General features: G+C 31.8%; 1 protein-coding gene and 1 long non-coding RNA gene across 6 annotated transcripts; both read right to left on the bottom strand.

Moving 5' to 3' along the window:
• Positions 1 to 1191: 1191 nt before the first annotated feature.
• Positions 1192 to 3161, bottom strand: LOC148604596 (uncharacterized). The gene is made up of 3 exons (XR_015916002.1): positions 2566 to 3161; positions 1747 to 2072; positions 1192 to 1400 (listed from the first exon to the last, which is right to left on the bottom strand). It is a non-coding gene; the product is annotated as an uncharacterized LOC148604596 (long non-coding RNA).
• Positions 3162 to 5510: 2349 nt separating this feature from the next.
• Positions 5511 to 13147, bottom strand: LOC148604595 (uncharacterized). 5 transcript variants are annotated; one of them, XM_088549480.1, is made up of 6 exons: positions 12196 to 13147; positions 11370 to 11705; positions 10816 to 11061; positions 10119 to 10344; positions 8620 to 9015; positions 5511 to 8221 (listed from the first exon to the last, which is right to left on the bottom strand). In XM_088549480.1, exons 2-4 carry the CDS (start codon positions 11542 to 11544, stop codon positions 10199 to 10201), a joined length of 567 nt encoding a protein of 188 aa, XP_088405606.1. In that variant the 5' UTR covers positions 11545 to 11705; positions 12196 to 13147; the 3' UTR covers positions 5511 to 8221; positions 8620 to 9015; positions 10119 to 10198. The 5 variants fall into 5 exon arrangements, with proteins under 5 accessions (XP_088405606.1, XP_088405609.1, XP_088405608.1 ...); XM_088549483.1 differs by having other exon boundaries at positions 8620 to 9007; XM_088549482.1 differs by having other exon boundaries at positions 11370 to 11700.
• Between the last annotated feature and the right edge of the window lie 2968 nt (positions 13148 to 16115).

Raw genomic sequence — 16115 nt, 5'->3', positions numbered from 1 at the left:
TGCCGTTTTGAAAAGTCCATATGTTATCAAAGTTTTGAGTACCATATTTCTACAAAAATAAATATGTAACTTTTTTGAATTAAGTTGTAGTTCCAATTCGCTTGAGCAAATTTAGTATAGTTATCTTGATTATTTACCGTTTCATTTCATTGTGAATTACACATTTACATTTCAGTTATGTCAACAGCTAGTAAACATTTCAATAAAATGTAGCAAATACTATAATGAACCGAACTGCAAACAGTCTGCGAAATGTGAACGATTTTTATTTTTAAAATCCAAATGTTATAGATATGGACGAATACCTCCACTCAATGGTGGTGCGATTTATCTCACAACGCAGAGACAATCGAACGGATAAAGTAAACTAACAACCAGCAAAATAAAAGTGTCAACAATGGGATGAATGACCTAAACCTGAACACATGAAACAGAGACGATCTACATACAATGTAGAAAATCGAATTAAAAGATTAAAATATTACACATAAAAATAAAGATAAGGGAAACAAGACGTCACGCAAAAAAAAAAGAAACGTATGAACTCCAACAAAAAGAAGCACCGTCTAAACTATTAACAATTAAAATGAAAAATGACCCAACCACCACTAAACAACACTAGTTTTATTTAAGTTGTTAAAATCAAGACTTTTTTTTCTAAGGTATTAGATTATCCTGGTACTTGAAGCTGCTTGCCTCCTGCTTTGACTATAAGTTCAAACACCGAGCAATCAATTTGGATCTCTCCAGGACCTCTCAGGCCATTAGCCTGATGTTGAATAATTAAGCAAAGGTGATCTGGCAGTACACCAAGGCATGTCTTGCCATGAGAGTCAACAATATTCATTCTCGCTCCATAGTTCATTAATAATTCCAGGAAGTATTTACTTACCTTTTGATCATCTGCAAAAAATGTAAACCTCTTGTAAAAATACTATATGATAAAATCCGATCATTCTTAAGGTTTAAAAAATCCATTAAAACATACGAATAGCGAATTCATGGTTTACTGTTCTATACATACATTTATTCCATTTTGTAGGTTATATTTGATAGTAATACAATGTTTGATTGGTGAATTTAACAAAGGTTGGAAAAATGGCATTTTGATAAAAAAAAAATCATTTGATCGCCATATATATTTTCCATATACTTTATATGGTAAATTTCAGAATGAATACATACTTATCAAAGACACAACATGCAAATGGCCTTTGTTCACACGCCAACATTTTCAATCCAATGAACAAACCCATTTATGACGTTCTTTCCATTAGGACTCGCTCCGTTCTCCAATAAAGTTACTGCTAACTTTGTCCATTCACATGTTCCAGGATCACCTTTTACATAATCAGTGGGTGCCCCGGATTCAATCAGGAAAAAGCCAAATGAAGGTGATTCTACAAAATATAACCATCTTATTCATCAAAATATCGTCAATTTATCAGACATTATGTGTAGTTTCTACTTTTAACACGCGGAATTCTTCTTGTCATGTCTGGTCTAAAGGGTAGAAAACAATGACAAGATGAATATAAACTGACATATAAAACAACAGCTTGGTAAGTTCAAACGTATTCGAACTTTGGAGAATATACTTCATGTTGAGATAACATTAGTACTTAAATTGAAATATCACTCCCCATGTCCCACTCTCGTTTAATTGAATAATAATGAGACGGTCTTATGCCCGTAAAATTACATGATAAACTTTGAAAAGTGCCTAAAAGAAAATACAGCACTTACCAATACAAGGGAAAAAGTAGTCACATTTAAAAGGTGCTCATCAAAAACTATAAAGTCGTGGATCGTTATGACGTACCCATCTTCACCACATGAACCGATTTGTTCTCTACGTCAAAGTTTTCCTGTGCGATTTCGTCTACACTGGACGTGGCATTTAATGAGTAACTAACGAATATCTTTTTGAAAAACAGAGAAAACTTTCCCTACCGTTTTCTATGTACGTGTTATTTTAGCTTTTTTTTGTTCGTTGTGTATGTCTTGTGTTCTATTTTTATGGAATCCTGGTTCCTTTGATTTTCCTTTCGAACGTCTGTATCTATCTTGAACTATTAAATAAAACAAATATGTATGAGCGGGTTTTCTAAAATAGACTAGTTTCTCAGAGACAATTTAGAATATGTAAAATAACCAACTCTTTTAAAACATGTCAATCATATCTTTCTCACCGAATGTCGCTAAGGTGAGTCCCCTGTATTTATATCACTTACGTTAATTTTCCCATTTTATTTTGAACTTATTTTTTTCAACTTTGTTACATGTCGAGCAAACAAAATATAAAAACTGAATGAAAACGCATAGACATCGTAGATTAAATAAATACGGTAGATGACAAATCTGAATTTAACGCAATGACGGAATGCATAAGCAATAAGACGGTTGTACTTCCATAACAAATTAGAGTTGTAATTTTGACATATCTTTAGTAAAGTTCTGCCTGTTTTTCAATTGAGAACACAATAATCATCTAAGTAAACAGTATATAAGAAATTTGGAGCCCTTTTCGGACAATAAGATATAAAAATATGTTTCGTTACATACGTTCTTTATGTCATTGCTTCCTTTCTGAATCCAAGTATACTTCCATGACGTTTCTTCCGTCAGAATCAAGTCGATTTACATCAGCACCAAATTAAAGTAATTGTTTTACAATGTCATACTTGTTGCCTGTAGACACTGTTGATGTCCTGTCTAGTTCTATTGCCTTGATAATAATAGGGGAATATTTTTCTTTTGCAAGTGTCATGCTCCCTGATTGAACAAGTAACATACAATATCCTTTCTGGTTTGCTTGATAGGGACACATATAGATAATGTCCAATGTAGTGTCGAGAAATTGACTTTAGACTCTATAGTTGAAACAGGTATCAATGATACAGAAAAGCTTGCACTAAAAATTGAAATTTCAATATTTCAAACAAATGATTATTTTCTTATAGTTTTGTCTTTTGTTAATTTTCATATGAGTATTACAAAAAATACGACATGAATTGAATTCGAATTGAAAGAAAACTGAACAACGTTATATTTTAATTTTAAAAATAGTAAAAAAAAGAAGTATAAGTTTTGAAATTAATGTTTTTTTTTCCAAAAAAGATGGTACACCTAGATACAAATATAAAGGTCTTGGTAGACATTGCCCATACTTTGTAAGAAATAATTCCACATCATCTTTCAAATACACAGAGGAAGATGTTTACAAAATGCTGGAATTTTTAATTGACAACATATTTGTCCAGTGTGGCGGACGTGTTTTTCAACAAACGGTCGGCATTCCGATGGGAACAAATTGTGCTCCTTTACTTGCTGACCTATTCCTTCACTCTTATGAGGCTGACTTTATAGCTGATCTGATCAGAAAGAAAGAATATCGTTTGACTAGATCCTTCAATCTCAGTTTCCGCTATATAGATGACGTATTATCTTTAAACAATCTTAATTTCGTGGATTTGATACATCGCATCTACCCCACTAAAACAAAGCATTTAACAAAGTATGAGAAATCTCTACCTAGATCTAGATATATATATATATATATATATATATATATATATATTTGTATCTAGGTGTACCATCTTTTTTGGAAAAAAAAAACAACGATATATAATGTTCTTAAGTCGGGGTTTTAACTGAGTATGGGATCCAGTACACAAACGGTAAATCATAGTCATCGTCCTTAGTAGAGAGACCAAAAGAGGATAGCACAGAATTATGGTTTTCCACAATTTCTTCTTTGGACAGTGTGGTAGCAGTATAGGTCTTAGCACTGCTATTATTTTCTATGTCTACCTCTAATGATCTGATAATTTGTCAAGAAGAACATCTCTATAATAATGGCTAAAAACATTATATCTCAAGTCTGACGTAACTGCGATTAAATTCAGAAATAGAATATATCATGCCAAAAAGCACGTTTGATTTTTGGGGAATGAATAAGTCAAAAACCCTTCATTGCAACCAAAAGCATACTAAAATGCTAGATGACATTTGAGATTACATTTGTACCTTATGAACAAAATATTAATTTGTCATCTTCTCAAACACATGGTAATAAGATGATCTTCTTCCAAACAAAGTTTTGCTTTGACGTAGTAGCAACAATGAGGATTTACATAAACCGTCATGAGAATATAAGTGACTACAAAATTACCGAACATTGATCCGATCCGTAATCAAGTCAAGTCCAAAAAAATCTGGCAAATTATATATTACACCACCGGAGCAGCTGGTACCGCAATGATCCTGACTTGGTACTAGCATACCAAACGAAATATTGGGTTAAATCTAGGTTTAACAATGTGCTAAAACTCCCTCTTCCATTGCAGCGTGAATATACCAGTGGTGCTTAAATATCATTTGCATGCTATTGCGTCATATTTGGTAAATCAGCGGTCACATCAGCACAACGAACAATTTAAAAAAAAACAATCATTACTAATTATTTTAGAAGAAACTGAGAAAAACAGCAACATAGGTCTCTGCACATGTACAAATCTAATAATATCAAATAAACAAACCAAGTAATTCAACTTAAAGTTCTTCTAAAGTCAAACCAACATACACTTAAAAACTGATTTTGACTGCATTTTAAATCAAGTCTTACCAAATCACACATCAAAATTTTGCTTGTAAGATTATTTCTCAAATACAACAAAGAAAATCAAAAGAGTCTTATTTCCAATATTCATCAGAATAGGTACCATGGATAATATGTTATTCTGCTTTACATAATTTTTCTTGTATTCCATTTCTTATAGATATAGATGAACCTTCACTCCAATATCCAACATTGTCGTTAATGTCATCTATTCCATTATTAGTTGCACACAAAGTCTGTTGATGGGTTTCAAGACTGGGTTTTTAAGTTGACATGACAGAAATCTGAACAGCTAGTGTGCTGGAAAAATACGTGGTGCACTGAGTTTTTAGTATCAAGTCATAAAAGTAGAGTTACTTTACATTTTTCATACTTTTTCCTTTCAGTTTTTTAGATCGGACACCATATTGCACATCTAATAGTAACTACAAGTCTTACTTTGTTCGATATGGAAACATGGTGCTTGCCTTTATAAAGTGGATTTTCTGTAACAAGCTTTTCGAGATTGGAGCGAAAGCATTTACAAATATGGTTTGCGCATTCTTCCTTTGTTACATATCGTCCCCAGCCAGGAACTTCAGCTCAACTGTTTGGAAATACATAAGTTTCACAACCTCTGACAATCTTCATCTTTTCTCTCAGCCTGTAGAAATCCGTCTTAAATAATATCACCATTTCAATGAGGATAGATCGGCCCAATATTTTAGAGTAAATAAAAAGTCGTCCGCATGAATTTCAAAGTGGCGACCTCCATGACAGTAATTGAAAATGACTTTGTTTAAACAAAACCAAACAGATGACGCTTTCCCTACCAGATCACTTGGTTAAAGTTCCCAGTTTTTAGTTTATTCTGACTTGTTCCTTTATTTGTGTTCCTTTGTGCGTATAATTTTGTTTTTTTTATGTTCTTCTTTGTTTGTCTGATTTTCCTGTCTGGTAGTTGTCTCTGGATTGTGGTCTTTCGACTTCCGCTAGAATCTTAGTTCCCTTGATAACTCTTTCTTTAAAGATTTTTAATTGTTTGCTTGCACTTCAGTAAAACATGAAAATGGCATTTAAACATTATTCATTAATACCCTGGATTTCTTGGAAAAAAATGTGTTGCACATAATCATAACATTGCATCTTTAATTGTAAAATTTTGTGTATGGTTAGCAGTGGTTTTTAGCGGGACCTTAATCTGAACGTAAGAGAGAAACGTGTATACAAGAAAGGAAGTGGCTCCAAAAAACCTGAATCGCTTACCCCGAAAAATTAGAATTCTTGTAGCCATATTATTTGGTTAAGCAGAAAAAAAAATTGATGATTTTGTTTATTTATTGAATATCTATCTTAACACCACCGGATAGTTTAGTCTTTAACAAATGGTTTAATTCATCAACTGGAATTTTTCCTATCTATAGTATGGCTTTTCAAGTCGAGTACAAAGGACAATAACTCTGCAAGAGACGTACTTCAACACAATGGAGATTTTCCTTCGCGATAAGATTGCATCAATGGCAGTTCTTTCTATCGATCATACTTTTCCAGATATAAGATAAAATGCAAACAATGCCATTCTTCAATGGCAATGGGTCTAATAAGCAGACATCTAAAAATCATAATCCAACGACTACTTTTGAAGGACTTAAAACGGATGTTAAGAACAACAAAAAAAATAATGTTTGCCATTTCAGTACGACAATTTTTTGGAGGTGTCGTCCTACATCTTTGATTCCTTGAAGACTTGCAGAGCTCTTCAAGCAAAGAAAGGTTACCTTTTTCTAAATCCCATTGTTTTTGTTTTTGTATAACTTGAAAAAAGTAGTTTGATCCTTATACCCTATGAATAGACATTGCGGTCAATGTTGTTGGCATGAAGACAATAGCTCACATGGACCGATGGTCCGGGTTAGCTGAAACAATAGACAAACTTTAATCCCGTTAACAATCACACCAGAAGTACAATTCAAATACATCGACATCCATGTATATAGTAAAACCGTGAAAATTGGAAACTGAGACGATCTACATTTCACATTCCCGACTTCGACTTCGGTTTTTTTTTAAATAAAAATTTAAGCAAAGAGAAGTAACATTCTACATTTCTGTTATCCGACAGACTGGTTTACTATCAAATTAGAGCAATGGACAGCAGAAGATTTTAAATTCAAATATTCAATTTATTAGAGCCGCGGTAAGTACTTTTTAATAACTTATTTCACACCATTCAGGTACTTATCGATGTGAAAATAGTTAGTTGTTAAGAAAAAATGTTAACTGTTTTCCTTTTTCCCATTGAGACCGCCAATCAGGTTGTCATGGGTTTAAGGATTACGTTCGTTTGAAAAAAAACTTGCTAAAATGGCTTGCATTCCTCAAATCTGAAAAAGGACTATTTAGACAAAATAATAAAATGGGTTTACAAGTACATAATGAAGATAAGGAAAACAAGAAAGCACACACAAAACTTAAGGTGTGGCAATATGAACTCCGACAAAACACTTGCTTCTGAAGGTAAGCATGCCCTGTACCTCCATCATTGCAAGGGAGTAATACTGGAAAGTTTTATTTGGTTGTGGGTTGTCAATCCGGTCAGATTTAAAATCTAACTCAAGATAAGTTTTTTTTCAACAGTGAGATAGAAACTTCACATCGTATACTCAAATTGTTATGACGACCATAAAACATCTGTAGTGATATCAACAAATGATGGACGTAACCCTCGTAGAAACTAATTTGACATTGTCTTGCTACTCATGTGTTCACGTTTTAGCCATGTTTTTGGATATTTTCGTATTTGAATCATACCTCTATTAACACTTTAGTAATTTTTTTGCCGATAACTTGTGAGAGAGTAAGCGTAATAATCACATTCCCACGTATTGAATTACGGATGTACCGTAACATGTATACTCCATAGTCTGTATTACAGTGAGATTGAAAAAAATGATTAAGAGTGATTGTGTTGTCTGTGTGTATTTTTACCACCAACCATTCATGTGGTTGAGAATAAAAACATGAGATCCCCTCCTCCATAGTTCATTAGCTGGATGAAGTTAATTTGATGTTTCATGGAATGCATTGGAGAATAATCATGCATACGAATTAACAAACTATTCATGTACATAAAATTCAGCACAGCTGTTTTCGACACGTGGATTTGTATATGAAGAGGAATATTACAGGAAAAAAGACAACTCTCAATACAGAAACGGGTATTCAAACTGCTTCTCTATTATAGGTTCTGGTATTACAGAATCTACAAATCCAAAATGTAGTTAGATAAACAGGATCATTACCATTATATCTTTTATATAACTTATTTTAGGAATGTTTCTTATTTTGATAGGATATACTAAATAACCCAGCAGTTAACACTTTATGTTAAACCATATGTAACTTGAAATGAGGTCCGCTTTGAAACAAAAATCTATGACATGGTTTCATAGAAAACATTCAATACATTTACATTCCCTATAAATCTACCACCAGGCAGGTTCCTATTCATCAGTTTTTGTGTTGAAGAACATTTCTTCTCTGTTACTATACTCATCACTGTAATCGTCATAATCATAGTGTTCATAATCATCGGAATCGTAGTTACGCCATTGGTTTACACTATAATAATAAATGTTACACAATAATAATACTACATATCTTTATATTATTCACATCTTATGTATTGTTTATATTTAGGTAATTTAATTCGAACTGTAGCAAGTTTTCTGATTATTTATTTCTCTGTGATTAAACTAAGTTATTTTTTTACACATGGCTCGATACTGTGACGTCATTAGCTTCTGTGGTCCGCACTCCTTGATTCATATAAGACCAAAATAAAATAACATATTATTTTAATTCTTGATTGTTCCATTTGACTATTGCCTTGAGTGTTTTAATTCAGTACTTCTGGTATTACTTTATAATATTTTGTTGACACCTTATTCAATGAAAATGACCCAAAATATGACATTTGAACCTAAATATTGAAAAAAGTGTAGGCAATGAACGCTTACAATGTAGTCCTTGGCGGTGGGTTTGCTGTTATTATTTCTGTAGAAGCCCAGTCGATGTTTTCTAACCCAACAAATTTTCTAGTTGCCATTGGTAACGGTAACCTTTCTATCAAAGGACAAATATACTGACCATCTGATGCAGCTAACATTTGTCGTCGAATTGTATTTCTGCATATTGTCTTTAAAGAAGGAGGATTTGTCCACACCTCAAGCAAAAAATCTTTAAAATATCCCATCAAGTCTTCAAGTATAACTATGTCTTTATGATGAATGAAACTACCGGTTTCAATTTCTGCTATAAGGGCTTTGTCATACTGAAGAATCCATCCACACAGTATGATGTTTTTCGCAGTTTTGAAGAGTCCAAATTCAATTAGGGTGCGTAATACTTTATTTCTGAAAACAAATGTGATACACATAAGCAATGATATAAATGATTAAGTCCGGATATTTGAACAAATAGCAATTTCGACTTAACAATTAAAAACAAAAACAAAAATTATTTTTAAAGTAATAAACAGTTATATTCATTGGATGTTACAAAAGTCCACTTGTAATATTGATTATGGGTCCAGGAAACAAATTGGGCAAATGAGCCAATTATTGTCACATTCTGAGTTTTTTGCCCACACAGTGTCATATTAACAACAAATCAACATCATTTAGAGAACAGGAAAACATTTCAATATTAAAAAGCGGCTCAGGCATTTGGCAAAATTACACTTCATACCAATGTACTGCATAGGTCTGAAATTCTGAATTTTGACGGAGAAATGTCTGTATAAAGTGTAAAAGAAATCATTCTTTTGAAAATATATCTTGAATAAATGTGCCACTTAAACCTCTACTGAGTTGATGAATGATGAAAACAGTTCTTTGGAGCCGATCATACACTGAAGAGCATCAAAGCAAAAAAATAAACATGACCTGATATGAAACAGACACCACATAAGCATAAAATTGTTCATTTTAAAATATATGTTCGCTATTTTTAGGCTGTAGAGGCACAATCTTACTGCAAATGGCATATTTATCAAAATACGCAGTTTGACAAGCCTGGTCTTGATATTTTACTCTAAAATTCAGCCTCTGGTGTTTTCAACGTACATTTCATGTGTCTAGAGTATTTTGGAAGTAAGTATGGTTCATTCATTGTTTTCAGCTTGTACAAATGAGGTTTTATATAAGTACTCCTGCACTGGATGGAAATGTTGTAATACTACAGTGTCATATGTTAAAACACATAGATCCATCTTAAATCAGATGGAAACCTGGCTAGCTGATGTTTCCTATTTTGATCATGCACTTAAAGAGAGATACAAAAGCACACACTTAATACATTGCTTATTATATACCTTTGTATATTATAGTTAAAGGTAAGAGGTAAACCTCAATAAAAATAGTAACGTCTGTATCACAGAGAAAAGACGATGAAACACATTTATAATCTATTATATTTCATTACACTAAACTAGAAAATTGGGGAAAAAAAAACTAACCCATGAATCTGGATTTGCTCTCCTCCTGCTTTCAGAATAAGTTCAATTGAACTACAATCTAATTTGATCTCTTCTGCCAACTATAACTCAAATATTTTCCCTTCGATATTCCAGCTAAGATGTTCAATCAGGATAGCAAGACATGACTTCTGTTTAAGGTCGACTAATGTAAGTCTTGCTCCATTGCTCATCAGTAGCTCGAGAAAATAGTTACATGATTCGATATCTAAAGGTAAAGTATGGTAATGAATTTTATATCATTATTACGAGCATGTCTGTCATTCATAAAGATTTATCTTAATTATACTTTATGTTTATAACCAAAAACCAAGGAGGCAACTGGGTTAATACGTTGGTGGAAAGACATAAATTCGAATGAAAGAGACACTTTTACTAGAAAACATAGGAAAACCACGAAAAATATTACATATAATTCATTTGCATTTCTAATGGAAACTTCATCACAAAAGTTTATCATTGATGATGTAACGAATTATTCAAAAGGCTATGGCTCAAATGTAATTTTGAAAAGTGCTGAGTTTCGACAATAGCATTTATAATACTGTAAAATACATAACACTCCTGGGATAGCTTGTACATATATCAAATATGATATTGGTCAACAATCATTTCGTTTAGTTTGAATATGCTTAAAATTTTGGACCCATGTGTCCTTATTAATTAAAGAATAACACACGTAACATGCAGATTGAATGCAAGGTGCTTTTGTTGGCACGAAAACAGGTTGTCCCAGAACAGCATTTGATTTCACCATCAAATACAGTTTTTCCATTTGGATTTGCTCCTTTATCTAACAGCGTTTTAACAAACACTGTCCATTCATTTTGCTCAGGATCCCCCTTGACTTTCTTGATAACCTTGAAAAGGTCACAATCAGGCTTTGCCCCAGACTCAAGAAGGAAATACCCAAAAGATGGTGATTCTACAAAAGAATAATTACTTATGTTATAAATCAAAATGTTTCGTTTCTTGTTTGGACCAAATTATAAATTGTATTACATTCCAAACTTAGTGATTGTCCATTTTGATTTATTCCTCAAATTCAACATACATTTCGAAACTAAACTGTCTAGACCTTGGTTTTTTTCTATTACATGAATTATTACTATATGACCTTTTCGTGTCTAAAACGCATATTTATAATGGTATAAAGTGACAACGGTCACTAAATAATCATGAAATGAAATAAAATAAAAATGAATCAAAAGAGATATAAGAACAATTACATACCGTGTTCAACGTCTAGAAAAATATCAAATAAGTTTAACCCTTTCACATCGACTTGATGTATATCAGCTCCATATTTTATCAACTGTTTTGGAATTGTGTATTCTGATATCCTTGCATCATGGTATCTTTCACTTTTCAGTGCTCTGATTAGGACAGTTTCATCATTATCTTTCATATTAGGATCTGCACCATTATCAAGAAGAAAGGACACAAATTTTTCCTTGGTCTGGCGAATTGGAATAAATTTAAACAACAGTCAGCACAGAGTGGAGAATTCGAATTTCGTTTCGATAGTATTAATTGTTATTCCAGCGTCAATAACACCATAAAGCTGTTCTTAAGAAAAAATATTGCATATTGTTAGAACAATACGGCAAAATGTAAAAGGAAATGAACATTATTAAAGCATAAGACTCATTTATCTATTACATGTATATATAAGAGATACGTAATGCAACATTTGACACATATAAATGAAAAAATAATTATAAATGTCAGTGAAGATAATGACAATTTTCAAGAGATCAATTTCCTGTTGATAAGTAGAAACCAAAGAAAAAGAAGTGGATAATATAACAAATTTCACATAGCAACAAACATAAAAAAAATTGACACAAAATGAAATACAATTGGTCCAATTTTAGCAACATAGATTTCATGATAACATCCATGTACCATTTTATCAATAGTTCAATTTAGTGTCATAATGTTCAGGAACATGGATAGTTAGATATATTGTAATTTATGGAGAATTTAGAAATGTGAAAATATTATTACGATCAAAATAAAAAAAAATAAGATAGAATAACGGTCTATGCTAATGTACCTTCATTTGACATGTAGCTAAGAAAATTCTTTTTTGATTTATCCTTAAACTCGATGTCTGCCCCAGATCGAAGCAGAAAGCATATGGTGTCTCTGTCAGCTTTATCCATTGCTAACATTAGAACTGATTTCCAATCATAAGTATCATTTACATTTCCTCCATTCTGCACCATTACCTTGAGAACACATGGACAAAGCATTGCTGCATGACAGATGCAACTTATTTGTTTTAAAAATGACTTTCTTCTTTTGAATTTGATGTCAGCTCCCAATTCAATCAGATATTTCGCTGACTTTTCATCCTTTCTTGATAGAGCATTAAATAACCTTGAATTTCCGTTAAGTGCAACATCATCAATGCTGAATTTCCCGCTTTTAATAAGAATCCTTACTATATCTTGTTGGTCACATGCAACAGCAATATCTAAAGCGTCTTGATATTCTCTGTCAGCCTGCTTAATAAGTTTACTAAGTCGTTCGTCGTCTAGTACAAATTTGATTAGGTCGGTATTTCCATATTTACAAGCGTTATGAAATATGTGTTCCTTTGTTTGTTGTCGGTACACGAAACATCAATTCCAGACTCTAATAAAACACGTATACCAGCGACAAATCCTATTCGTGCTGCATGACATACGACGGACTTGGCATTTATTTCAGATTTGTGATTACAGTACAAATTCCTGAATTTCTCCTCGTCAAACTTTTTGATAGCTTCTTCCAAGTCTTGTAGTATGAGACAGTTTTTCCGTGACATGATCTCAGATTTACCATATGGTAGGAGTGTATACTTTTCGTACCAAACTAAATATTTCAGAAACGAAAGTAAAATCAAAATCTACTTCGTAGAAATACCGATTCTGAATTCCATTATTCAATTACATAAGTAGACGCACCAGGTAATATTTGCAATTAAAATCAATAATAACACCGCACATTTTGACACTAGTCAGTTCAAGTAATAACTTTTATTTGAATGTCAAGTTATTTAGGTATTTAAATATCAACGAAAATATTAGAAAAACCAGATTCTTAATATTCATTTTTGCTCTTGATGAATGCATTACGTATATAGTCCTTGGCCATTCCGGTAATATTTAACATATTAAGTCTGAGAGCACTCATTATTTATATTTCAAGAACTTAATTTTACAAACAATAATACGCTATATTATTGCAATGTTTCACATTATCAAAAACACCCCAAACTATGTCATATATCAGCGAAATATGTTGTTGTTGAGAACGTGTTTTTAATGTGGAGAGCTATAACATGTGTTCAACTATGTACTGTGGTACAAATGGTAGAAAAGGCTATAGTCGCTTATACTATCTGATATTTTCATTGATTTAATTGATAATTGTTTTTGAAATAATATTTGCTTAGTGAAAAAATAAATATTAACGTTTTTATATAGTTGACTTTTTTCAATAAAATATGTTTTAATATATAAAGGTACCTTGTTTACACATCCTTTGAATGGGCACGTTAAACGTGTAAATAATTGAAAAATGGGGAAAGAAATTCATTTATTATGCTATTTAAATAGCGTTGTTTTATTCACGCATCACCTAGATTTTATTAATTCAAACATAAATTCATGATTTTTTTCGATTTTGATAATTAATTATTTTAATATTACAAGCATATATCTTAATCTTGCATAATGACTTAACATCCGAGGAGGCGATTTTTACAACTGTGTTAATTCCGTGTATATATCGTGATCAAGCATGGTTACCATCGCTTGGAAAAAAATATATAGAACCGATTACAGTTGTTAAACGGGGTTAACTGCTTTATTCGATACATTTTTGGATTTTTATTTGTTTTGTGAGTGATTGGTCCGATCTTACAAATTGACAAATTCTGCAAAAATGGTGATTAATTCTATAATAAAAGACTGAACTCACTGTTAATTTTCTGTTGTTTCAGTTATACACAAAAACCTTAACCACCAGTGCTTGGCTGTATATCATCTGAATTGAACTTATTTTACTATTGAATGGTGTCTTTGAAAATATTATGATGATATAAGTCGAACGACAACCCGCTTTTTCCTGTCCAAAAAAAAACCTGTCTTCGCCAAGGCATATACTATGACAAAACAATATTGTGTTCATGCGTCATATCAGTGAACCCAGCATTTTTTACTCTGATCATGATTGGGATCATAGATCGTGATAATGAAAGATGCATTTTTTACATGATCATAAATGTGTTCAGTGGAAAAAATATCAATATATGAACCATGATCATTTTATGATCAAAGATGGCGGCCACAATTCTTAACTTTTCGTACACAAACAAATAAAATGTAAAAATCGCTTGCTAAGCATGTAATTTGCACTAAAAGCGATTCTCTTAACTTGGGTGAAAGCAACACAGGAATACAATATGATACAATATCCTCCACATATATTTGAACTCTGACCTTAGATTTCCTTTGTTTTGATCGCAAATTGTTAAAACTGTCGTCAAGTCTGAATTTATAATTCTTCTTCTTCTTCAATATATTGGTTAATTTGTTGATTTCTTGGGAATAGATTTAGGAAAAAGGCATTGACGCCTGCGTCTGCCATTTCTATATTGAACAGAAATTTGATCAAATTTGAACATAAAAATTATTGAAAAATGTGATTATGATCAAATGAGTATAAATGTGTTCAAATCTGATCACAAAAAGGATTATGGAAAAATGATCTCATGATCACGATAGACCGTATTAACAACTTTTTTTATCATGTTAATGATCAGAATAAAAAAAATGTACCCATAGTTTATAAGCAGTATTCAGAATGTTGTGAGCAATTGCCCTCCAAAATAATGTTAAAGTTACTTGAATAAGTACTCAGATGAAAGCAATATTCTTATTGTCAGAATGTGATCTGACAATTTATTATATTTTAGTTGATATGTTAAAGCACTTATACTAATACAACATACAATACAGCGAGTGGCAATGTAACTTTCATTATCACGATTTATGATCCCAATCATGATCAGAGTAAAAAATGCTCGGTTCACTATGACGAATGAACACAATATTGTTTTTTCATAGTATATGCCTTGGCGAAGACAGGTTTTTTTTGCACAGGAAAAAGCGGGTTGTCTTTCGACTTATATCATCATAATATTTTCAAAGACACCATTCAATAGTAAAATAAGTTCAATTCAGATGATATACAGCCAAGCACTGGTGATTAAGGTTTTTGTGTATAACTGATACAACAGAAAATTAACAGTGAGTTCAGTCTTTTATTATAGAATTAATCACCATTTTTGCACAATTTATCGATTTGTAAGATCGGACCAATCACTCACAAAACAAATAAAAATCTAAAAATGTATCAAATAAAGCAGTTAATCCCGTTTAACAACTGTAATCGGTTATATATTTTTTTCAAAGCGAAGGTAACTATGCTTGATCACTGTATATACACGGAATTAACACAGTTGTAAAAATCGCCTCCTCGGATGATAAGTCATTATGCAAGATTAAGATATATGCTTGTAAGTTTGAAATAATTAATTATCAAAATAGAAAAAAATCACGAATTTATGTTTGAATTAATAAAATCTGGGTGATGCGTGAATAAAACAACGCTATTTAAATAGGATGATAAATGAATTTCTTTCCCCATTTTTCAACTATTTATACGTTTAAAGTGCCAATTCGAAGGATGTGTAAAGAAGGTACCTTTATATATTAAAACATATTTTATTGAAAAAAGTCAACTATATAAAAACGTTAATATTTATTTTTTCACTAAGCAAATATTATTTCAAAAACAATTATCAATTAAATCAATGAAAATATCAGATAGTATGAGCGACTATAGCCTTTTCTACCATTTGTACCACAGTACATAGTTGAACACATGTTATAGCTCTCCACATTAAAAACACGTTCTCAACAA

The sequence above is a fragment of the Perna viridis genome, chromosome 10 (genome assembly GCF_037379345.1).
Source record: "Perna viridis isolate PV_CMFRI_1.1 ecotype Kerala chromosome 10, ASM3737934v1, whole genome shotgun sequence".
In the NCBI taxonomy this organism is placed as follows: domain Eukaryota; kingdom Metazoa; phylum Mollusca; class Bivalvia; order Mytilida; family Mytilidae; genus Perna; species Perna viridis.
Note: the sequence above shows the minus strand (reverse complement) of the source record. Positions and strands in the feature narration are given on the sequence as shown.

Excerpts from the sequence above, each read along its gene's own strand:
- LOC148604595 (XM_088549480.1), bottom strand. The coding sequence starts at position 11,544 with ATGAAAGATAATGATGAAACTGTCCTAATCAGAGCACTGAAAAGTGAA. Across the intron at positions 11,062-11,369 it reads TTTTCTAGACGTTGAACACG|AATCACCATCTTTTGGGTAT; the intron begins GTATGTAATTGT and ends ATTCTTTTGTAG. Across the intron at positions 10,345-10,815 it reads GCATTCAATCTGCATGTTAC|ATATCGAATCATGTAACTAT; the intron begins GTGTGTTATTCT and ends CTTTACCTTTAG.